The following is a 24,557-nucleotide window of genomic DNA, read 5'->3' as shown; positions in this document are numbered from 1 at the left end:
CACACACACACCCCCATACAACTACACATACACACACACACATATACAACTTCACACACACACACACACACCTACAAATTCACACACACACACACACCTCTACAACTTCACACACACACCTACAACTTTACACACACACACACACACCTCTACAACTTTACACACACACCTCTACAACTTCACACACCTCTACAACTTCACACACCTCTACAACTTCACACACACACACACACACACACCTCTACAACTTCACACACACACCTACACACACACACACACACCTCTACACCTTATGTTTATATATTATTCCTATCTTAGTGATTGATTTGAAAAAACGGATGCTTTTAGTGCTCTTAACACCCTACACCCACCACATTGTAAATGGGAACATTCTCCGTTTTTTTTTTGTTTGTTTTTTTCTCTTCAGGAAAAAGGGGTCAGTCCAAAGTGTCGAAAGGGAGTCGTTGTGTGGGGAAAAGGCGAAAGCGGCGGGTCAAGAAACGGAAGGGGCGGAGGCAAACTGTGAGTGTCTTTTACCCTGGATCCCAGTCTGCAGCCTGAGGGGGTCATGTGAAGTATTTGCTATGCAGCCCTTTGCAGTAGTGGGAATGGGAGCATTGATTTGCAAAGGGACAGTGATGACGGTGATCTGTAGCAGTTTCATGTAACGTCCACACTCTCTGATCATCCCCTATAGTAGTATGGTTTCAGGCTTTGGAAAACTTATGTAGTATTTCATGTACAAATTATGTGTGCCCTTTGGTGCTTTCAGGTGCTGCAGTTGAGACTCCCCCATATTTTTTTTACTGAAGGTTTTGTAAATGTTTTTAATTTCAGACAAGTGTCAAGCAAACAGTATCAGAATCAGGTACCATAGTACAGGGCAAAAAATATACACCTCTTTCTAAACATGTGCTTCACTTGAGCCCCCCCTCCACACTTCATTGAAAACCACTGGTCTATTATTTTACATGTCTGACATATAAAAGTCCATGGATTTACATTTTCTCATGGTTCTTCTGGTAATGGTTTAATGATATATATATATATATATATATACCTAGTTTAAAGTGGATCTTAATCGAAACTGTTTCCTTTCCATTTGGGTAGGGAAGGGAATGGTTTCCGTCACCTTCTATACTAATAGACACAACGTAAGTGAGATGCAAATGCTCCAAAATGATTTATAACCCTCTTAGCTGAGCAGGTGTCCCTTATAGGAAGATTTCCCCTCTATTCCTGTTCTAGTGATACGTCAACATTTTGTTTTTTTCCTCACTTTTTGTCTCGGTTACAGTGCTTGCCAGGACAAATGGAGAAGCACACACCTCAATAAAATATTGATGGGTTCAAACATTTCCCTTTTATTCAAATACAAAACAAAAAACACTACCCCTGTTAGTTTAACAACAAGTAACCGGTATTGCTTTTTCTAGCCTTGTCTGCCTCCAATGGCAACAGTACCAAAGTTAGCTTGTGGAAGAGTTGTGTGCCTAGCAAAGCAGATATCCTAGAAGAAATGTGATGTGGATTTCTTGCTTCTTGCTTGCTTCTCTATGTGGCTGGTTTCCGCTGTTTGAGCACATGAGAACAGCACAGTATAAAAAGAGCACCTTGTACATTCATCTGTGATGTCATGACGACATTACCATTCCAGCTTCCATGAAGCTAAAACTGTTAGCAACCTAAAAACATATCTACGTAGACTCTCAACTAAAGCGGTGTGTAAAAGAAGGCAAAAGACTAGTCGCCAGTATTATGACTCCTGCAGCTAATCTTTCCTCTTTGCTGACTTAACATGCCTTGTTCTGCACTGTGTCATTGTGTGGAGATGGTCATTTTAGCACAGGCAGGACTTTGCTTTCTTATGTCAGAATCTCCAGCAAGGAGAAAAGGTGGCATCACAGTAGTGACTTCTGAGACTTTATATATAGATATATATCTATAGATATATAGATATATATAGATCTATCTATAGATCTATCTATCTATAGATCTATCTATAGATCTATCTATCTATAGATCTATCTATCTATAGATCTATCTATCTATCTATAGATCTATCTATCTATCTATAGATCTATCTATCTATCTATAGATCTATCTATCTATCTATAGATCTATCTATCTATAGATCTATCTATCTATCTATAGATCTATCTATCTATCTATAGATCTATCTATCTATCTATAGATCTATCTATCTATCTATAGATCTATCTATATATATGGCACATAGGTTCCTAGGCACCCTCGCATACCAGAAAGTACGCTGGGAATTCATGATAAAAGGTATATTTTTCAGGGTACTGCTAAAATCCAGTTAACACTTCTTTTATTCTTGATGTTCCTTATAACAAATCAGATCTTCACTTTTTGAGTTAAGATGCACTTTAAGCACTGACCTTCCAGTTAGAACTTAATCACTGGTGTGATTCCTGTCCAAATTTTTTAGGTACTTGGTGCACAGCAGGCACATCAATAAGTCCCTGTGTATTGAGACATATTTTTAAATAGTTGTTCCCTAGTTAGCAGATCAGTTAGCTACACAGTTGATGAGAGGCAGAGTAATTGCAAATTCATTGTTTGCTCCTTCTGGAGCAAATTCATTTCATGAATGTATTTCTCAATCACAACATAATGGAAAATTATTATTGGTTATTCTAAGGAAATGCTACAATGAGAACTTTAAAAATATAAACTTAATTAAGAGCTACTATACTTTCCCTATGCTATTCTGTACTGTAGATACAGAACAATAGGAGAATGTATTGATTTGAATTAAATCTAGCAGCCTCCACTCAGGAGATTCACATAGAAAAGGGTTCTGTTGATGCTGTACACCCATGTGTATATGTTTTTCTTCTTTTTTTTCAGAATAGGAAAGTTCCGACTTCTCATAGGCGCATAGCTAAATCCTTGGGTATTTGCAGTCCGACTCGAGGGACAACATTACCTCGTATACAGAGGGCATCTGAGCAAACACTTGGCTCCATGAGAGGTGACATTGGAGCTGCCTTGCTGTCTGTATTTGGAAATCCAAATGACCTAGATCCGTTCGACAGGTAAACACCTTACAAGTCTGCTTTCAAGAATAAAGCTGACAAATACACTCTTGGACTGGCTGTCTGTTCACACAAGGGCACTGTTTGTTCTAATATTGTATTGATACAATAGTCTCTTCGTATCCCTGGTAACTGTAGTGCAAGGAGTAAAACATATTGTGGATTTGCATACCCTGTACTTTATTTTGTTAAAGATGCAAATATTTAGCTTCTGACTACATTACATCCTTGTAGCTTCTAGCTTTAATTTGTCATAAAAGCTTTCTATACAACTTATTCCAATAACTTGTTTGTGCCATTAATTACTGATCTAGACTGTTTTTGCAAACAACGTAGTTTTATAATTTTGTCTGATGGTTGTACATGTTTTACAGTAATGAGGATAATGATAGTAGTCTGTCGTCTCCGCTTACTGCAAAGAGAAGGATCCTGTCTCGTTCTGCCTTAAGGTCCCATCAACCTGTTGCAAGACCGATCTCTGTGGGGCTGTCACGGTAAGACTGATCAAAGGAAGTACGCTACCTTATGATTAGAATGAGTTATCTGCTTGCTGCAGCAACACAACATTCTTGTTTCACCTTTAATCAGTTAGATAAATGAAAGATGATTATTGTGTTTTTAATACCTTTTGCTCTTTGTTAATTTGCACGTCTACTACCATATGTGTGTAGTGGCCATCATTTAATTGGCAACTAAAAAGTCCAAGTATGTCCTCTCAGGTTTTGTCTGGTAAAACAGTCTCGTACATTTAGAGCTACACTTTATTGAAGCCTGCTCAGTGTTCTCACAATGTATGTAAACCAATAAGACCTCTGCTGATTTATTTTGTTCCATTTACATCTTGCCAGAGGCGGCGTGGCTCCCGTTCACGACTCTGTGGCAGTAGCAGAACCTGTGCCAGATCTTCTGGGAAGCATCCTGTCTGGACAGAGCATGCTGATGATGAAAAGCTCAGATATCGTCATTAGTCGAGATGGATCTTTAATAGCTAAGAAAGCTGGTAAGCTACTATTCGCATGTCACTTGTTCCAATTTGAAATATGTTAGTACAGTTACCTGGATTCATTTATCTGTAAATCTTGCTTGTTTTCTTGCTTGCATAGTGGATGGAAAAGATTCAATTAATGATCATCTGTTTTTATTGAAGATTCTCATTCAGGGAGGCAGCCGTGCTTTCTTTTAGTTTCTGTTTAATGTCAGATGCAGACTTTGAAGGTAGCCTGTGCTACCTTCAAAGTCTGCAATACACAGGATGCCATTCCTGAAAATGCTGGTCTCCTTGCTGCCATCTTGATGAGTGGATTCAGTAATCACTGAGCTGGAAGTGGATGTATATCAGAACTTCTGTCTTTGCTTGATACACTTGTACTGAGTTGGTGACTCAGAAAAATATTGAAGCCCAAGACAGGCATCTAGCATTTTCAGACTTTTTTTTCTTTCAGCACAGGTTTCCCTTAAAGGAGAACTATGGGGTTAAGGCTTTTCCCCATAGTTCTCCTTAAGGGTAACGGGAGGACACAAACTAGCGTCCTCCCGTCACCCTAGGCTCAGTATACCGCGGTATACTGAGACGCCGCAGCTGAAGCGGATTCCGACAATTATGCCGGGATCCGCCCTGCTGCGTGACTGACAGCTGGCTCTTAATTCAGCCCCTCCCCTGTCGCGGCAGAGAGCCGTGACAGGATCGAGAAGTGAGCGAACGCCGGTATGTGTTCGCTCACCTCCCGATCTACTGAGCCGAACTGTGACAGTCTCATTGTCACAGGTCGGCTAGAACTATGAGCTGAGTGAAAAGCACTCACCTCATAGTTCTCCTTTTAACCCCCCAAAAAATGTTTTTCTTGTCCATTAAGGTACACAGGAACTTTGAAAACCTTTGGATTTTACTGCTGCCTAGAGAAGGACTGAACACTGACAGACAAAATCTGTAGGCCAGCCCAGAGTATAACCCCCTCCTGCTTACCAGATTGCCTCAGTTTTTTTTTTGTTTTTTTTTTTAGTGCCTGCAGTTTTAAAGGCCAACCTGTGATTTTATCTATCAATTCTTTTCTTCACTTTATTCTGAGCAGGAGCTTACCCGCATGCCTCAGTTTTATTTTCCTAGTGCCTGCAGTTTTAAAGACCATCCTGTGATCATCTTCACTTTATTCTTCAATCAAGAATTAGGCACTTCCTTTGCCCAATTTCACTCCAGACATCTACAACACAACATTCGGTCATTGTGGGACAAACCAGTCCTGACCCTGGGCAGTCTGATTTGTTTGACCAGTTAACCGTGGGTTCGTGGTTTAGAAATACAGCTCTGGTGTGTGCAAAGTTCTTCCTTCCTGTCTTTTGGAAGGTTCTCATAATGGTTGCCAACCTGTTGGGCTGGGGGGTTGAAGGGGTAATCCTTGGCATCTTGTCTGTCAATCGTGGAGGGCATTCCGGTGCTGTGCACGATCTCCTGTACCGGAGGGCATGCTCCATTAAGAGAACCTGTCACCTCTTACTGCTATCACATAGGAGCTTGTTAGCCCTTGTGTGATAACAAAGTTAAGTGAAAAAAAAGTGATAAAATAACATTTTAAAAAAATCACTAAAAAGTAAAAAAATATAAAATAAAACCAACCCTGCTGTCCCTACCACCTGCATGCAAATAAACGCACGAGTAGGGCAGTGTGTGTGTTGCCCCCATTCCACTGTGTGTCATTTTGTGGTATCTGGGCAGCAGCACTCCCTAACATGCATGATGGGCATTAAAGTGAAAGTTCACTTTTCCAAGTAATTTGGAAAAATTGAATTACCTGCTTAAACCTGGCCCCCTCTCTCCCTCCGCGATCCTTCCCCTCAACCGGTACAGGTGTACTATCTGTACCCCATATGCCGTCCTGCACAGCCCCGCGCACTCTGTGTTGGCTAGCATGTAGACATGTATTAATGTACTCTGTGCTTTATAGAATCTGGGGAAACCAGGGCCCCTGTGGACATGAATTGTTTACTTATAAATGATGTTTAAGATGGGGACAAAATTAGGAATTAGGAAATTGGTTATTTAATTTTAATGGCAAGAAGGCATTCATAAGGAACAAGTGATAATGTGTTTGTTGGAATCCATAAAAAAAGCCAGTCATGGTTTGGGACTTGCACATTAGTTATATGGTTCCTGAGATAGCGGTGCAGGCATGTGCGTGCAATAGCTTTTACTGCTCCCGCTCTTCTCAAATGATGGGCATTTCTAAATAGACAGTTCTATGGCAATAACTGGTAGTTTCAACCCTTGCTGCCTTCTTCCTGCCCCCATACTATTTTTTTTATTTTTATTGTTCCATCACCGTGATAGGTTTGACTTGCTTTTGCAGTTAGTGCCAATATCGAAATGCCTTGGCATTTAGGACATGTTGGAGCACTAAAAACCTTCTGCAGATGTATGTGTCTGCACCTGTAGATGTGTACATGTTATACCGATCAGCTTTTTTTCGTGGTTGTTAGAATAATGTGATTCATGAAAACGTTTAGGCCATAAAAAGAACTATATTTCTTAATTGTACAGTACAGGGCACATGTTATACGCAGCTACCTTCAGGTGGTTGAACACTGGCAAAATTGCCAGCGCCCAATTACCGAAGGCAGCAGCATATAACCATGGTCTAAGAATCTGGTCTTGTAAGTCAAAAATCGAAATTCTTGCAATGTTCCTATGATTTTATACTAGCTCCATACTAGAAAAAAGTAGGACATCAGATGTTATGTTTTGTTTTTCTTTGGTTATTGTACAGGTAATGCAACGTCACAGAGAAAAACATCTAGAGAAGCTGCAACACCAGCAGACATAATGGAACAAAGCCCGTCTCACTCAGGGTCCCCAACAACCACATCCCCTAACACATGGAAGCCCATTGAACAGCAGCCACCTCAACCCAGTTTTCCTTCAGCTGGTCTTTATTCTTTATCACCGTCACCACATTCATCTTCTAGCAGCTTAGATGGCCTATCTGGGCACAGTTCTTCAGTATCTGGAGGACCTACTTTCAGACTAAAAAATGCTTTCACACCAAGGGCTGTCCAGGTGCATTCTTCTGTTAGCCGCTCAACATCTAAATCTGGGGAGGCTTCACGCTTCAATGGGGGTTTTCACAAACGAGAACTGCCCAGCAAGAATGATCTTGCACAACAGAAGAAAGCAGAGAACAAGTATGCTCCCAAGCCACCAGAACTAAGACTGGACATTTCGGAATTTCCCCGGATACCAAAGATCAAAAGGGAAACGGACTACAGCCCTAACAATGAAGTCAGTAAGCGACTGGAAACCTCAACCAACAAGAGCTCAGAAAATAATCCTTCAGGACCCGTCATGAACCAACTAACTGGTCGAGGAGACAGTAAGCAGTTAGGCAGGTTTTCTACAGGAGAAAACACGGAAAGAAACACCAGACAAGAATCACAAGCACATTCAAGAAACACTGGTGGTACAGCATCAAGCAGTAACAAATCATCAACTTATTCCAACAGTTCAAGGAACATTGGCTCCTCAGACTCTGGAGGAGGTGGGCTTCGTATAACAATTAGTGGAGGTTCCACTAATTCCTGCAGACAGTTTAGTCCGGTTTCAAAAGATCCTTTTCGTAATTCAGATGGCAAAACCCCACAAAAGACCCCACCTCCTTATTCTACATCAATCAAGAAAGAAAAAACTGTTAAAAATGAAATATATGATCCTTTTGAACCAACAGGTTCAGATTCAGGTTCCCCCATTAGCAGCCCAGAAAGGCCAGCTACACCTCCTCCGCCCCCTTTACCTGTAGAAACTACTCCTACTACTACTTCTACTAATACAAGTACAGGTCACTCTGGTGGAGTAAAAGTCGGAGCATTTCGCAGCTTTAAATTCACCAGCCACTCAAGCAAAGTGAGTGTTTCTAAGCTGGGCCCGGACTTTTCTGGAATGTCGCCTACCAATAAAGAGCCGGAAGAATCTACAAGCCAAGTTAATGCAAGCCCTACCCTTCCTTCTTTCCTAAAGTTGGAAAAGGAAATCAAGAAGGAAGTAATTGAGGAAGAGACAAATGAGCATCCACCCTTTAGAATATCTTGTCCGTTAGGACTAAAAATTACTTCTGACCTCAAGGCAGGAGGCACTCGTGGATTTCATTTTGACATAGAAGAGGAACACCCTGTAGTTTCCATTAAACCTGATCCAGATGTTCTTCCTAACAGGACTTCTCTTCAAAGTACATCAACAACAAGCAGTAGGCTAGTTTGGGATGCAGAAAACCCACATGAGCCTAAAAGCCGTACCAGTGAAACCCAAAAGAAGAAGATAACCATTAAGGAGGAGGTGAAAGCAAGCTCAAGTTCAACAACGAGACCACATTCTCGAGAAAGAGATTCAAGATCTGCGTCGCTGTCCAATGAGGACAAAGATAGAGAGAGAAAATACAAGTCCAAATCACACAAGGCAAAAAGAGCACGTAGTGACAGATCGAGTTCGGGAAGCTGTGAACGTTCTAAAAAAAAGCGGCAAAAAGAAAGGAAGAAAGAGAAGAAAAGAAAACGATCAGAGTCTAGGGAAAGGAGGAGGTCCAGATCAAGCAGTCATAGCAGTTCTTCCCACAGAGCATACAACAGCAAGAAGAAGAAGAAAAAGAAGAGGGATTCAAGAAGTGAGTCACCAGGCTATTCCATCAGTCCTGATAAGGAAAGAAAACGGAAACACAAAAGCGAAAAGACTTACTCCAGCAAGGAATTAAGCTTCAAGGCAAAGGAGAGAAAAAAGTCGAAGGAAGATCGTGGAAAGCAAAGATCGATGTCTCCACAAATCAGCAAGGAGATCAAAGTTCAGAAGCCAAAAGACAAAACCTATTTTCGAGACTCCGAAATAACCAGACATATTGTGCTATCCCCAAATAACAATGAAAAGACTATAACATGTACAGTTAGCTTTAAAACAGAGTCTCCCACAATTACCCAAGAGACAAAAAAGTCTGTGCTCGGCCTACTAAAAGAGGAAGAGGAAGATGAAATTGACCCTTTCCTTTATTCTGAAAGGAAGGTTTCCATTAAAGATGAATCGCCTTCAGAATTTTCTGATCACTCATTTGATGAAAAAATAAAGCTTGAGGCCGATAGTCCGCCATGGTCACCATCTCTTCTGGATTCTTTGCTCCCGGAAACCAAGATTGAGGATGTCCCAGAGCCTCCTTCACCCCTGGATGCTTCTCCTGTAAATGACTTGCATTCTGGTTCATTAGTTGCTAGTCCTCAGAATTCTCCACTGTCTACTCCATCAGATGTACCAAGTCCTAAGTCGTCTAGTCCACATGATGGTTCTCTTGAAGAAGCTGTTCAGTCGGCCTCTGTTTCGCCAGTCAAAAAGGAGCCAGATGACCTTCAGTGGTCTCCGTCACATTTAGATGACCTCCTGCTAAACGAACTTTCAGATGATGATGTATGCTCGGTGGATGCAGACAGCCCTGATGATGTTGACCTCGAAGAAGCTATATTGATGAAGCGGGAAGGTGACTATGAGGTAACCTGTATTCCTTAACAATAGTTTTCCTGTTTTTGAACCTGTTTTTGTCCTTTTTCCTGTGACCTTTTGTTATTTCATTATATTTCAAGCAGTTTACTGTTGTGGTAATAATGTGCTATATCAGGGGCGCCCACAATTTTTCATCTGGAGATCTACTTTTCAAATGACGAGCTCATTGAGATCTACCAGCGAAAAAACACCTGCATTCAGGGGCGGGAGGGGGCGTGGCGTTTAAGTCAATGGCACCATAGCCCACAGTGCGATCGCCTGCATTAGTGCCTGCATTCCAGCGCGATCCGCAAAAATGCTGCAAGCACTATTTTTTCAGATTGCACTAGACCAGAATGCAGGCACTAATGTGCCTGCGTTCCGGGTGCAGGGGGCATGGCTGCGGTGCCATTGACTTCAATACAACCCCCTCCCGCACCTGAACGCAGGGAGTCAGCCGGCTTATATTCCAGTGTGCCCTAGAGGTGCCGGCGCCCTGTTCTCCCGTGATGCTTGTGTGGCCGACGTTGCACATGGGGAGAGGTGTCCCGCCCCTTTCCATCTGTAGTGTTGCACATTCAGCCGCACGAGCACCGCGGGAGCATAGCCGTAGGCAGCTCCTTTAGCGCCTGAGGCAAGAAAAAGAAAAAAAACTTTTTTTTTCTTTTATTGTTTACAATTTTTTATTTCATTTTCATTATTTCTTATTTTTTATTTAATTTTTTTCTTTTTTTTTACTCTTGGGGGGGCTTCGGGGAGATATTAGGGGTCCAAACAGCCCCCTGATATTTCCCTTTTAAAATAGAAAAAGAAATTGAGGACACAAAGTCCTCAATCTCTTTTTCTGCAGCCTCTATTATAAATGAATGGAAAGGACAGAGGCTTCCCATTCATTCAGAAACTATTTACTATCAAGCAGTTTCTGAATGAGGAGGAGCCTCTGTACAGAGTGCTTCTCCCCATTGAAAAACTCATGAATGAACAGGAAGTGATGGAAATCATATCCTGTTCATAACTATGGACACATAGTACTGTGTCCCCAGTTATTTACAAACACTGGAGTGATAAGCTGATCGCTCCAGTGTTTGTCCTGCACATCACTGATATATACCGATCCCCTGCCGCTCGGCCACACACATGGGGGCTCAGGTTCTCCTCTGGATCCCCCATGCTCTCCCGGGCAGAGGCAGCGGGGGGGTCCGACGAGAAGTGAAAGAGCCCTTCAGCCGGGGGCAGAGCCGCTGTCAAAACTAAGTCCGAGCGGTGAGGGGAGAGAGAGGCGCCGCCTGTCAGATCCAGGCCGAGCTTCTTTCTCTCCTCACCGCTCGGCATTAGTTCTATGACAGCGGCTCCGTCCTCCGCCGTGGGCTGCAGCGGTTCTTTCCCTTCTCGGATCCCCGCTGCATACAGATGGGGAGCAGCGGGGATCCAGAGAAGCCCCACCGGCGGGAGGAGAGGGCATCGCAATCTACCAGTGATCGCTATGCGATTGACTGGTAGATCGCGATCGACCTTGTGTGCTATATGGACAGAATGTTTACTAGCTACATTTTTACATTACTCCTCTTCAAGGATATGTAACATACAAGAGCTTAAGCTGGCCATATTCTGTTTTTTTTTTTTGTTCAACCTGCCAGCTGGGTGAAAAAAAATATAACCGATTCCTTCATCTAGGCTAAACATTGTGGGTGGAGGAATCTTCTGCGGTGTCCTTTCTTTATTCTGACAACTGCGAGTGTGCCACTGTTGGAATTCTCGAACTTTGGTGACAGCTGATTGGCTATCGCCACTCGAAGATTTTCTATCCGGCTCTGATAGGATGCCGGACAGAAGGGTGCCGACAGGGGCACCCACTGCGAATTTCAGCCGGTTCATTAAGAACTGGCTAAAATTCGCACAGTGTATGGCCATCTTTGCTCTGCTCTTTTGACAATTTTGGCCGATTCACACACTAATCGGCCTGCATCTACAGCTCTGTGCTGCGTGCGGGGCCGTACCAAGCAGCTCCCGGGAAGGACAGGTTCTGCTTGTGATTAGTACGCAGCCCCTGTCCTTCTCTATGGGGCTACGCAGCCCTACGTCCATAGGGGTGCGGGTGAGCTTATTCATACGCCGCCGTAATGGATCCTGTATGCGTCCCGGCCAGGAAACCCCTACGGACCTGCAGTTGAGGCGAGCGTAGGGGGGCGTACGGCGAAGTAGCCCCATAGAGTAGGACGGGTGCTGCGTACTAATCACACACAGCACCTGTCCTTCCCGGCAGCTGCTTGGTACGGCCCCGCACGGAGCTGTACGTGCAGGCCGATTCGTGTGTGAATGGGGCCTAAGAGGGCAATGTATGAATGCTGGGGCAGACAGAATCTGGAGCAGTTGCTCACGGCAAGCTTCTCCCTTCAGTCTGTTCAGTTAGGCATATAAAAAAAACAAAGAAAATTATTAAATTCCTCACATACACATGCAAACATGCGTTGGGTGCGCCTACGTGCAAAAACGACGATTGCACCGCTAACGTCAGATCATGAGCAATTGTCAATAGCAATAGTAATTATCCCAATTTAGCTGCAAAAGTGGAAATACACTTTAAGGCATTGTTCTGCCGTATCTTTAATGTCGGTGACAGGGAAAGAGTTGATGCATTTTTGTTTTTTTGAACCTCAAGCTAATAGTTTAAATATGGAACATGTATATGTGATCTATTTTACTTTTACAGAGGATTAGTAATTATTTGTGATTCACACACCTCTGTGAAGGGACTGTGGCGTAGTATGCAATGTAGCAGTTTCCTGGTTCAAGTGAAAAGCTAAACCAGGAAAATGAAGTGTCATCTGCCTGGCGAGACAGTGGGACAGATGTGCAGCTTATAAGACCAGCTCTACAGACCTACAAACATTTTGTTAAATAGTAATTCACAGATGTATATTTCAGATGTGTATTAGGGCTTGTTTCCACCAGCCCGCGCACTCATCGCACTGTCCCGTGCCCAAAACGCAGGGGATCGCATACACAGTCTCCTTGCGTTCTGGTGCAGGAGAGGGCGTGGCAGTGGCATTCATGTCAATGGCACTGCAGATACGCCCCGCCCACAGTGCGATTTGGCCGCACAGGACCGTGTGGTAATAAAATGCCCTGCCTTCTAGCGCGGTACGATTTTTTTCGATCATACCGCACTGGAACGCAGGGCATTTTATTAGCACCTGGTCTCGTGCAGCCAATCACACTGCAGGCGGTTGGCATATCTGCAGTACCATTGAAATGAATAGCACTGCTACACCCCCTCCCACCCCAGAACGCAAGGATACTTTGTGTATGCGATCCCCTGCATTCCGGGCACGGGACAGTGCGATGAGCGCACGGGCTGGTGGAAACAAAGCTGTTTGTTTGGCTGGAGTTTTACTTTAATGATAAACTTTAAAAAATGTTTCATATAAATCCTGGATAGAATAGGAATACTAATTGCAAAATAAACCTTTTGTTCTTATGCAACGAATAATACAAACATGGACTGCAAGGCAGATTTGGGAGACTGACTTTTTTTATATTCTAGGAGCCGACTATAATTAACTTCTCCAAAACGGCAGTCATTCCATTTCTTCAGGATAATGAAAATTCAGTGGAAACAGAGGCTGGAAATCACATTAATGAAAAGACCTCAAAAAGTAAGGATTCAGAAGAAAGGAAGTCTGATGAGCTTAAAGAAAAAGAACCCACTTCCATCTCTAAATCTAAACCTCAGATAAAGAGAGTGACATGGAACCTTCAGGACAAAGCGTCTGAGAAGGAAACCCCAGACGAATCTCTGTGTAAGGTTCTGGTCTTTCATACAAGATGCACAATGGACATATCTGGTGTTTTGTACATCTAGAAGAATGAACAGATCCGCTTCTACCATAAGGCAATGCATAGAGGTGCAAAGTGTAGAAATCAATAAGAAGCCAGCTAGACTTAAGTTTACTGTAAAGAAATATAGTTTCCTTCCTTACTTTGTATCTACTCGGTGCTCTTTGCCTTGCCTTATTGAATTAGCCTTTGTTAAATATGATCACCTAAGTATTGTCTATCTTCGGCCTTGTTCACACCAGACGCAGTGCGTTCCGGCCCGATTCTGGCCAGAACGCATTGCATCGCGGCCGGCTCACTATGTTGTGGGACAGGAGGGGGCGTGGCAGTCCATTGAAGTGAATGGCACCGTAGCCACACCCTCCGGCCACAATGCAATCGGCCGCATGGGAATGCAGGGCACGTTATGCCTGCGGTCCAGTCCGATCAAAATGCTGTGTCTGGTGTGAACTAATAACTTTGTGATTAGTTACCAGGGAGAAATTGCTTTAATGGTTTTTGGTCTTTTTTTTTTTTTTAAGAATGTATATATATTAGTAAACTAATGTGTTGTGGTGTGCTATAACACACCTGCATTTGTCTTTAGAGTATATGTGTGCTTGGGGGGCAATTGATCGCCATCTGTGTCCTAGCAACCAATGACGATGTGGTACCCACACAGCATCAGTGGTTACTGAGACTTTAGTGGCTGGGCCACAGTGTGTCATTGGTTGCTAGAACACTGGTAGGTGCACCATAACCATGACACTGTGGGACCGAGTCATTGGTTGCTTGGACGTTCTATGAAAATGCAAGGTCCACTTTACTGACCGCTCCACCCTCTAAATACATATTGCTAAAAAAGCTTTTACATTTTTTTTTTTTAAAAGCCCCTGCTCCCAATACTTCCCAAAGGGTCGTGTGATGCCATTGCGCCTAAAGGCTGCTTCCCCTAAAAGTAGTTATTTTGGAATGTAATCCTGCAATGTGTTTGTGGGTTTTGAATGCCTAACTTTCCTGGGAGGCAACAGTGAGGTGCAGCGACATCACCTGCACCCTTAGTATGCAAGGCCGAAGTAAGTTTTTTTTTTTGACATACTTTTTTTTAAGCTGCATGTACAGTATTTGGGTGGTGGGGTGGCTGTCGGTAAAGTGGAACCTCCATGGATTCGCAGTACAACACATATATAGCATGTAATCGTGCTTTGTGGTAACATACATCAAAATGCTTGTTTTAACCACAAAAAAAGTCTGCCTGAGAATCTTGAGAGTTGTAGTAAATGGCATTTACTTGTTCTTGTCTGTTGAGTTTTATATAGCTATTTTTATTGTATCCATTATGTAATTTGTATCAACATCTTTTTTTTTTTTCTTTACCTTTTTCAAGCCTCCCCTTTGTACAACACTCAGCAGGATGAATCTTGGTCACCGTCAGAGGAGCATACAGATGCTAAAGTATCCAGTGATGAGCCTGACCCCTCTAGCGAGACATCCACTTCAGTTACCTGGACTTTGCCTGAGAAAGCCACACAAGAGTCTGGGCAGGAGTCCGTGAGTGAGGCTTCATGGAATGCTGGCAACAAATTACTGACGCACATCGGGATGAAGTCTGACGACAAACCTATGGTTCATACAGTGGACAAGCATACTGTACAAGCTCCAGACAGACCAGAGAAAGATGCCAGTCAAGTCCCTTGGATTGCAAAAGATAGGCCCCTTCAGGTGCCCACACATAGCCAAATATTAAACCTTCACACTAGGTTTCATACAGCAAGGAGGTTCTCCTGAACACAATGAGCATGTTTCAGCTTACCTGCCTGAGACAGCCCCTAACCTCTTTCACAATCACAGAGTTGAGGGGTATCCGACAACTTGGCCCAGCCAATTTCACAGCCGCTCTGATCTGCACTGTTGATTAGGGTAGTCATGCAAACAAAAAAAAAACCCATCCATGTTTCTATTTAGTAAGGCGTTTGCTAGCAACCAATCTCTGATGCTAAAATATGAGCTGCGTGTGGACCTACTACAGCCGCGTGTACACTTACCCTAGTGATCTATATCACAAAACTGACCCATGAGTACTAAACTTAGACAATTTTATCATTTCCTGCAGTAAAGTTTGACCCCAAACTTTACTCTCCAATATATGCTTTCCATACACTGCACCGATGATGGTCATCATGCCTGAAACAGCTGTATGCAATTTGGAATAAATAGCTCTATAATTTTAGTTTTGTATCTGTATTATCTGACCAATGAGAAGCGCTTCTTAGCACTGCTATATACGGTTTTGGTTAAAATAATTTTTTTGTATCAGGACAAGTAGATTCGGCCCCCGCTTTAGTCCTTGGACAAGTAGTTTTTTCCAAAATTTCCACACCCCTGATTATACACCTGTGCTTCTGCAGCCAGCAGAAAGGAATAATCCTTTTATTTCTGGGATATGCTACGGAATGAGGCACGTGATTACTTTCTGTTCTACACATTTACTGTGCTACACATTTTTGACAGTGGAAGCACTTTATTCTCAAATGTGTCCTGATCCTTTCCAAGGTGGAGTCCATAATGTGCACAAGTTCATGCAATCCTCAATGCAGACCATGTCGGAAATCAATCTACATCTATACATCTATAGTAGAGATGTACCGATACTGGTTTTTCGGTATTGAGTAAGAGTACTGATATTTTGCTCTCAGTACTCGCCGATACAGAGTAGCGATACCAGTGCTTCCGCTGGCATGGAGCCGGCTTCCCGGGCAAACAGGGTAATGACATGCCACCCGGCTTCCTGATTGCCCGGGAAGCCGGCTCCATGTTGTTTGGCCGGCTCGATGCTGATTGGCCGGGAAGCCGGCTTCTCAGCCCATCAGCATGGAGCGGTTTCCCGGCCAATCAGGAAGCCGGGAGGCGGATCATTACTCGCCACCCGGCTTTCTGATTGCCCGGGAAGCCGGCTCCATGTTCCCCTATGGCACTGCCGGTCAGAGGAAATCTTCCCCTGACCGAAAGTTCCGGTATCGGGGAAGGTATTGGAGCTTTTGGGTGAGTGCAAGTACAAGTACTCGCCCAATTACTCAGTATCGGCACTTCCTGAATACATTTATAAATGCTGTTGCTGTGCATCTCACATGGAGCATGCTGACAGTACCCTGTAATAAATCTGCCCTTTTATGTAAAAAGCTGGTAAACATAATGCAGTGAACTTCCAGTCAATCCTAAAAGAAACCATTTTAATGTTTTCTTAGCATTGCTTCGTAATATGTATAAACCGAAGGTTGTTTCTTCAATCCTCGCTAATACTTCTATCGTATTCTTCCACAGGTGTTCCCACAAACCCTGCCTCCGTTACCCCTCCCACCAATCTTTCCTCCCTACGCCCATTTGAGTGAGCCCACAGTGCCATGTGTGGTTCAGATCAGTCGAACAGTCCTCAGCCAGACCCCAAAACCTGGCAATCTAGCTACAACTAATGAACCAAAAATTAAAGCGGCAAGCACAGGTAAGATATTGGTGTTCTAGGTAATCCATGGCTAAATATTAACATCCTCTTATAAGCACATTCATATTTTTAGTATGTTGGTGTTTTAATAACTAAAAAAACACTCTGATTATAATGCAGTTAGACAATCTGAAAATCTCTTGGTGTGGTCCTTTCTTGTATGTACTGTCATATTGTCTGAGCTGTACCTCGGCTTAACAGCAACAGTATTTGTATGTCCATAAATGTATGTTGAAGTGTCCCGTCTTGCATGCACCTATAGGTAGCGTGTAGTAATGAGCTGAACCTGCTTCGGTTTGGTTTCCCTGGTTGTTTGTCAAACCCAAGGCCACCTGTTTCCTAGCAACCAATGACGATATGCAACCCTAGTTTTCTAGAACATGGCCACACCGCCTCATTGGTTGCTAGGATGCAGATGAGCACACCATAATAACCAATAATGCTTTGCGGCCTCCTGTGTCCTAGCAACCAGTGGCATTTTGAAGCCTACACAGTGGGAATGCTTTCTGAGATACTGGCAAGGTCCACAGCGTCATCCGTTATTGTGTGCCCACCTGCATCCAACCAACCAATGAGGCTGTGTTGCCATGCAACCAATGATGCTGTGCAGGTCATTGTTGTCCCCACAGCATTATTGGTTGTTGGGATACAGACATAGGTCTGCCTGGTGAACTGGCCAAATTGTTCACCTGTTCATTGAACTGCAAAAAGGTTGGGTTCAGGTTGACCCACGGCTCCTTTCTAGCAGGTTGGAAGTAATAGATTGTTTAATACAGATATCTAAACAGGTGATGACTAATAACACTGTTCCCCAGGCAGTTAATTACTTCAGTAGGTGCTGGTAGTGATCATCTGTTTCTAACTTTGATCAAAAGCAAATTTCTAATGACAGCCAGTACTTATTTAATATGAAAGTGTTTGCTTGCTCAGAGGCCAAAAGGCTTCTTTACAGCTTTCTTCTGAATCTACATCCCCAATTTGTCAAGAAAGGGCCAATTGGATTGTGTGAAGTGTCTTCTAGGAGGATTTCCTTTTATTTGGTATTGCTAAGGATAACCATGTAGGCTGAATGTGCAGTGCAGGTGCATTGTTTGATTTACAATGTGTCAAAAGACGCTTGACTTATGATTTGTGCTATGGTGTTCTAGGTGAAGTGAAGGGGAAATCAAAACTGAAAAAAGAAGAGAAAGATAAAAATGATGAGGTAAGATTTTCTTGTTCATTCATCTCATGCTTTTATGTTTTTTTTTTGACATTCTATTATGATTTATAAGGTGTGACCAGCAGTGAAGGTACCTTCAACATGTCATAGCCTACCTTTACCACCTTTCACTAAAAATCACATCAGCATGCTGATATCAAATCATCTTACATTAGCTAAACAAACATATTTTCTTTTTACTTACAATTATTGTTTTTACACTTCCTGGTTCTCTTGGACATTAGTGATGTGCCCAAGCATTACATCCTGGGAAGGTTACATCAGCAGAGCATTGGTGGGAAATCTCATCCATAGTCTCACAAGATCTCAGGGAAAGGCATTTTCCTCCCCTGAGATTTCAATGGTCACAGGTGCCAGATTTCCAGGAAGTAAAGGGAAATATATTAATCCACCCTTAGTAAAAATGGCCACTGTGAGGAGAATGGGGAGGAAAACAAAAAGGAGATATCCAAAGAATAAAAAGCAGGCATTTATTTTTAAGTATCTGTTTGTAGATTGTCATAACTAAACATTTCTAAAGTTGTTTGTTTTCATTTAAAAAATATGGGTAAAGTATCTCTTTAAGGTCTTGGGTCATTTTTTTTTCCAGTAGCCAATGACACTATGCAACCCTAAGACTCTGTCAGCTGGGCAACAAAGGCTGATTGGCTGCTAGGATGCAGGCGGACACCCCCAGAACAACCAATAACACTTGTACAGAGGGTCATTGTTTTATGTGTGCCTAGGACAGCATATGGTGTATAAATCTAACCCTACAGACTGCATAGAACAATAAATGATTTGGTTGTCTGCACAGGTTTAGTAGTCATTTTATCTACAATATATTCTCAGTGCAGGTGGAATAGCTACTGTATTTGCTGGCGTATAAGGTGACTGGGAGTATAAGACGACCCCCTAATTTTTCTGTTAAAACATAGGTTTTGGGCTATACTCGTTGTATAAGACGAGTATAGCCCAAAATAATGTTTAACCGCTTGAAGACCAGGTGTTTAGATCCCCTACCTGGCCAGGCCATTTTTCAGTGTTCAGCGCTGCTGCCGTGATTGGCTCAGCACGGTATACTGTATGTAGCAGAAGCTACTGTGCATACAGTATTACCGCACAGCCAGCGGTATTGTATACCCGGCGTATAAGACGACCTCCGATTTTCGGGGGATGGTTTTAAGTCTAAAAACTCGTCTTATATGCCAGCAAATACGGTATTTAGGAGACAATACATGGCTCAGGAAGATCCTTATCTGCATGATCCCAGCTTTCCTCTTCCTTACATTTTCTCAATCCTTCTTCTTCTTTTTTTTTTTTTTTCTTCTTTTTTCTTCCTCTTAAGTACATGAAGAAACTTCACATACAGGAACGAGCAGTCGAAGAAGTCAAGCTGGCCATTAAACCATATTACCAGAAGAGGGAGATTACAAAGGAGGAATACAAGGATATCCTACGCAAAGCAGTGCAGAAGGTGGGTGATGTCATATATTACAGCTTGCCAGTCCTTAGATTGGGTGGCTGCATTAGTTTTATTTTTAGGTTCCTTTTCCTTTTAATTTCACCTGGTAATTGAAGGATTGGGAGGTCTTCTGATTACTAAAATGTTTAGTTAGAATCCCATTTTTTTTGTTTTTGTTTTTGTTCTGCAGTCAACTTTTCTTTTTGTAGTATGCAGTAGCATGAGAATAGATTTAATTTAAACAGGTTTCAGTAAGTGAAACTTTGATAAGATAAATGGCCCAAATTGTATTGGGGCCAGTCTTTAAAGTGAATCTATAGTGTTTTTGTTTTTTATTCTAGGAAAAAAATATATAAATGTAAACATGTTTTATGAGTTTTTAAATCAACAAATAAGAGCTGTTGCCAGATTATCCGAGCCACACTCCCTCCTGCCAGTCTGCTCTTCTGCTGCGGCAATGGTATGACCTTCGGCATCCTCACGTCCTATACACTGTGTGTAGAACATGATGACTCCGGGACCACTGCAGTAGAGGGGGAGAAATGCTCCAGGGACCGTTCATGGAGCAAGTCGACTTAGAGGATTGGGTGAGTGTGCGTTTTTTATTTTTGACCCTAGCCAAAAACAAGCACTTAACCCTTGCAGTTCAGGGGTAGCCACACTGCAAGGGTTAATGAAACATTTTTACCCAGAGTTCTGCTTTAAAAATGTTAATTTGATTTTCAACTTTTGTAAACATATCAGAAATAGGTTTAAAATAGCGATGCTGAAGACTTAAAGTTTCCCTTTTTTGAAGGCTTCACTACAGTAGCTGGCCAGGTCGCGTTGCTACAGCAAATTCCGTTTTGCATGTACCTCTCATATAAAGGCATGAGAGGCGGGGGCGTCCCAAGCCCGGGAGTCACCCGAAGCTGCGACTGGGCGACACCCCGCCATGATGTCATCGCACATGCGCATGAAGTCACCGCACGTCTGCACGATGACATCATCGCGCATGCGCGGTCATCTAATTGACGCCTGCCGGCAGCCATCTTGGTGATGGACGCCAGCAGAGAGAAGAGGGGGCATTCACCGGGCTGGATGAGGTATGCCACCGGTTCCCCTCTCTCCTGACACTTCCATCGGTCCATGACCGAGTGCCCGACTTTTTAGAGGGGGTGACGCCAAAATGACAGTCATTTTGGTATCACCCGGGTGCAGGCCGCATTCCCCTTGTGACGCCACTGATGAGAGGGGTACACCATCGTAATGGCATGTGTATCCCCCCCCCTGCTGAATTGGTGAAAAATCTGATCAGTGTATTTCTTTCCTAGATCTGTCACAGCAAAAGTGGAGAAATCAATCCAGTTAAAGTGGTGAACCTGGTGAAAGGCTATGTGGACAGGTACAAACATATTAGGAACAAGAGTAAGAAATCAGGAGAGGATCATGACTCACCGGTATGAAGAAACTATTTTCAGATATGAGACAATATAGACATTGTAGATTGCTAGATGTCACAGTGGAGATTACCTACGGTGGAGGACTTGTATAATAGGAAGACTCTGGACACTGTCCATCTCTCATGACACAGTGTTTTTGTTTTCACTGATGAACTCATCTTGGAATTTAATTTGATGGTTTTGTTGCCATACACTGAACACCAGTCTGCCCGACCGTCATGTGACGCTTCACAGTGGCCCATCTCTGCCAAGGCACCAAGGAGGTCCTGAGCGACGGCTTCCCAATACCTTGGCAGCAAGACTGGAATTACTGTGGAGGCTGTTGTCATTTCCCCTACAAATTCTCACTGCTACAGAGGTATATACAGAAGGAGGAATTCATAACAACTATTTTTGATGGCTGTGGATACACTTTTTATTGCCAAAGGAGGAACCAAGAAGGGGACCCAGTGCTTTATATTCAGAGCGATGGAAGAAAATGTTCTGGAAAAAAGTTTTTGTCCTTTGACAAAGTAATATGTATAAAGGACAGTTTATAAATTTAATTTTAATTGTTTCAATGTCTGTTTTGTCTTGATTCTTGGTCTCTGACCTTATTCTACATAACATACTCCTCATGTGGCTTGTAAGCAGCAATATGGTCTGTCTTTAAAAGCCTCAGCAGGTTTTCATATCTGTGGGCATGTCCTGGATTAAAGGGCTTCTATGCCAGAATTGCATAAGTTTCATAAAATAATTTATGTGAGGGTTTTTTTTTTTACAACAACACATATTACTATAAAATATAATATAAATATTTAGGAGATTTTGCCAACAGAAGATAAATCCAAAATGGCTTAGGGTCAGTTCACACCATATGCAGTTGTGATGAAGTCCGTTTATTTTGACTGCTGCAGTCAAAATACATCACAATGCTGTCCTATGGGCTTTTTTATGCTTAATTCACACCATTGCAGTCCGTTCAGATGCAGTCAGAAAAAGTACTGCTTGTCCTATTTTACCTGCATCTCACTGCACAAAACGCATCAAAACGCAGTGCAAATGCATCGGAACAAATACAAAAAAAAAGAATTAATTGTGGCATCATCCAGGGACATGCAGGGGAAAAAACGCATCAAACGCGTCAAAACGGATTGCAATGCAACTGCGCAGACGCACGCAGTTGTGATGCAGTTTCTGGTGTGAACTAACCCTCAGTGAAGTGTTTATAATCCAACAATCGCAAATTCTTGACCAGTGCTGCTATAGAAGGCAGCAACAGACTGTCATTCACCTACTTTAGTCTTTCATGGCATCTTGTGTCTTAGCAATGTAACAAAATGTTTAAATGTCTAATTTTACTTTATTGGCACCTGGGAGGACACAGTAACAGTGGGTTATAGTCAGACCTGCCCCACCCTTGGGTAACCCGGGTATGGAAAACAGATGGATGAAGGACCACATTCTCTTTCATAAACTTCATAACACACTACGCTTTCTTCCAAACGTGCAGTGTAGTCTCTTCTTACCTTACAGTCTGAAATATCTCAGCACTCAGTTGTGCTGGCACCCAAAATATGGCAGAAAACCTATTTTTCTATTGTGCATAAAATATGGGTATATGAGATTTGCAAATCATTGCATTCTGTTTTCAAATAGATTTTTCACAACGTCCCAACTTTTTGGCAATCGGGGTTGAAGATGAAAAGATTAAAATGTAATAGTAGAAACAGTGCTTCACATCTTCAGCCACCTAAGGCACGAACAGTTTTTCTCTTCATCATTATTATTATTATTATTATACAGGATTTATATAGCGCCAGCAGTTTGCGCAGCGCTTTACAAAATAAGGAAGACATTACAATTACAATTCAAGACAAGATGGTAAGGAGGGCCCATTAAAAGTATTGTGCAGTTATCAGGCAAAAACCTTAAAGCGGACCTTTACCCATATCTTAATAATAACAACAAACACCTTTTGTCATTACTAAACATTTCTAATCTACAAACATGCACTTCTACATAATTGCTGGCTTCCCCAGTCTTCTGACCGTGGCCATGTTTACTAAGGGCAGATTACTAGATCTCCATTTACTTCCTGGATTTCTGGCACATGTGACTAGACTTGTGACCATGCACATCTCAGGGGAGGAAAATGCCTTTCCAGATGAGGCTTCCCAGCATTGCTCTGCTGATGACAAGGCAATCCCAGTGTGCATTGCTTTGGCAAGTGAATGCTCTGCAAGTGTAAATCACAACATTTTACACCTGACATGACTATTCTTATTAATCCTCACACATAGAGGGATGCATTGGTAGAATTTGGTTTTGAGTGTAAAGGTCTGTATTAAAACTCTCTTTAAAATTGGTGAAATTAGCGTCAAGATGATAGTCTAATTAGTTGAACATCACATTTCTGTACAGCGAAATAAGAATTGCACAGGGCCAGGTGAAAAAGTCCTCATGAAATGTTATAGTAGTAAAAAAGCTGCTTATATTGGAGTGCAGCACGAAGCCCAAGTTGGAATAATGTAGTGCCGATCTGGTATAAGGTGGGTACAAGGATCACCCATGTTAGCCATAGCAAACCACCTTTTATCAACATTTGGACCAATTATTCCAGGAGGAATAGTTTTTATCTGTGACTGTACATTTCTTCTTCCCTTCTGGGAGATTGTTGTGCTGTTTTTACCCTGGCTATCTTTAGATTGAGCCTTATGTTATCCTGTGGGTAGCATGTTTCTAAACTGTTGCATTATACCCTTCTCAAGGTATTAAAGTCCAGCTACAGCCAAATTATTATGAAGAATGGAGAGATTGCTCCCCACTGGTCTATTTGATGTGTCAGAACAGTAACTGAAAAGAAGAATGGACACCCACCGGCACTCCAATGGCAAATCAAGTACGTGCCTGCTGCATAGCAAAATACACTTAGTGCAACGTTTCGGGGTTACACAGCATGTACGTCAATAAAGAGACGTACTTGATTTGCCATTGAAGTGCCGGTGTCCATTCTTCTACTCGTGTATCGAGGCGGTAGCCATCCGTCGACAACCGCTGCACCCACCTTACATTGATGGAACAGCGGCTCGGAGTGTGGTGGGTATATGGACTGTAACTAGAACAGAAACTGAGAGACCTCAATAAAAAAAAAATTATATATATTCTGTGCGAAATGGGGAATGGTTGGAGCCTCCTGTTTTTATTTCTGTCTGACTCCCCATTGATGTCACTTAAAGTCCAGGTGATGGCTATCAGAATGAAGGGGAAGTGAGGGTGAATCTCAAGCGGGACAGACACATTTTTAATTCTGGCAAGTTTTGACAATGGTGGTTGGGATTCAGTGGGAAACACTAGCACAGAAGGGAGTCATATAAAAGTAGACATTTACTTCCTTTTGAATGGCAGAATCTTAGGAAGCTGCAGAATCTTGTAACTTACTATGGCTCTGTGATCAGTGTGATCACCTCAATCACATGGCAATGTTTACATTGCAATGCCCTCCCCTTCCTCTTTTTAGACCGATTCGTTACTCAATAGTGAAAACAAGCTGCTGCAGCAGCAAAATCCATTTTTAAAAATAATTTGAAC

General features: G+C 42.6%; 1 protein-coding gene across 1 annotated transcript in view; it reads left to right on the top strand.

Moving 5' to 3' along the window:
* The window catches only part of PHRF1 (PHD and ring finger domains 1), a 51,294-nt gene extending 29,751 nt beyond the window's left edge, over positions 1 to 21,543 (top strand). Inside the window, exons 10-20 of the mRNA XM_018556049.1 lie at positions 428 to 522; positions 2,878 to 3,065; positions 3,440 to 3,559; positions 3,914 to 4,065; positions 6,824 to 9,573; positions 13,109 to 13,364; positions 14,768 to 15,102; positions 16,702 to 16,879; positions 18,028 to 18,083; positions 19,429 to 19,557; positions 20,859 to 21,543. Coding sequence (XP_018411551.1) covers positions 428 to 522; positions 2,878 to 3,065; positions 3,440 to 3,559; positions 3,914 to 4,065; positions 6,824 to 9,573; positions 13,109 to 13,364; positions 14,768 to 15,102; positions 16,702 to 16,879; positions 18,028 to 18,083; positions 19,429 to 19,557; positions 20,859 to 20,990 — 4,391 coding nt within the window. The 3' untranslated portion in view covers positions 20,991 to 21,543. The remainder of the gene's footprint in view (positions 1 to 427; positions 523 to 2,877; positions 3,066 to 3,439; positions 3,560 to 3,913; positions 4,066 to 6,823; positions 9,574 to 13,108; positions 13,365 to 14,767; positions 15,103 to 16,701; positions 16,880 to 18,027; positions 18,084 to 19,428; positions 19,558 to 20,858) is intronic.
* The last annotated feature ends 3,014 nt before the right edge of the window (positions 21,544 to 24,557 follow it).

This window comes from Nanorana parkeri, unplaced genomic scaffold, assembly GCF_000935625.1.
Source record: "Nanorana parkeri isolate BGI_ZX_2015 unplaced genomic scaffold, ASM93562v1 scaffold222, whole genome shotgun sequence".
NCBI lineage: Eukaryota > Metazoa > Chordata > Amphibia > Anura > Dicroglossidae > Nanorana > Nanorana parkeri.
Note: the sequence above shows the minus strand (reverse complement) of the source record. Positions and strands in the feature narration are given on the sequence as shown.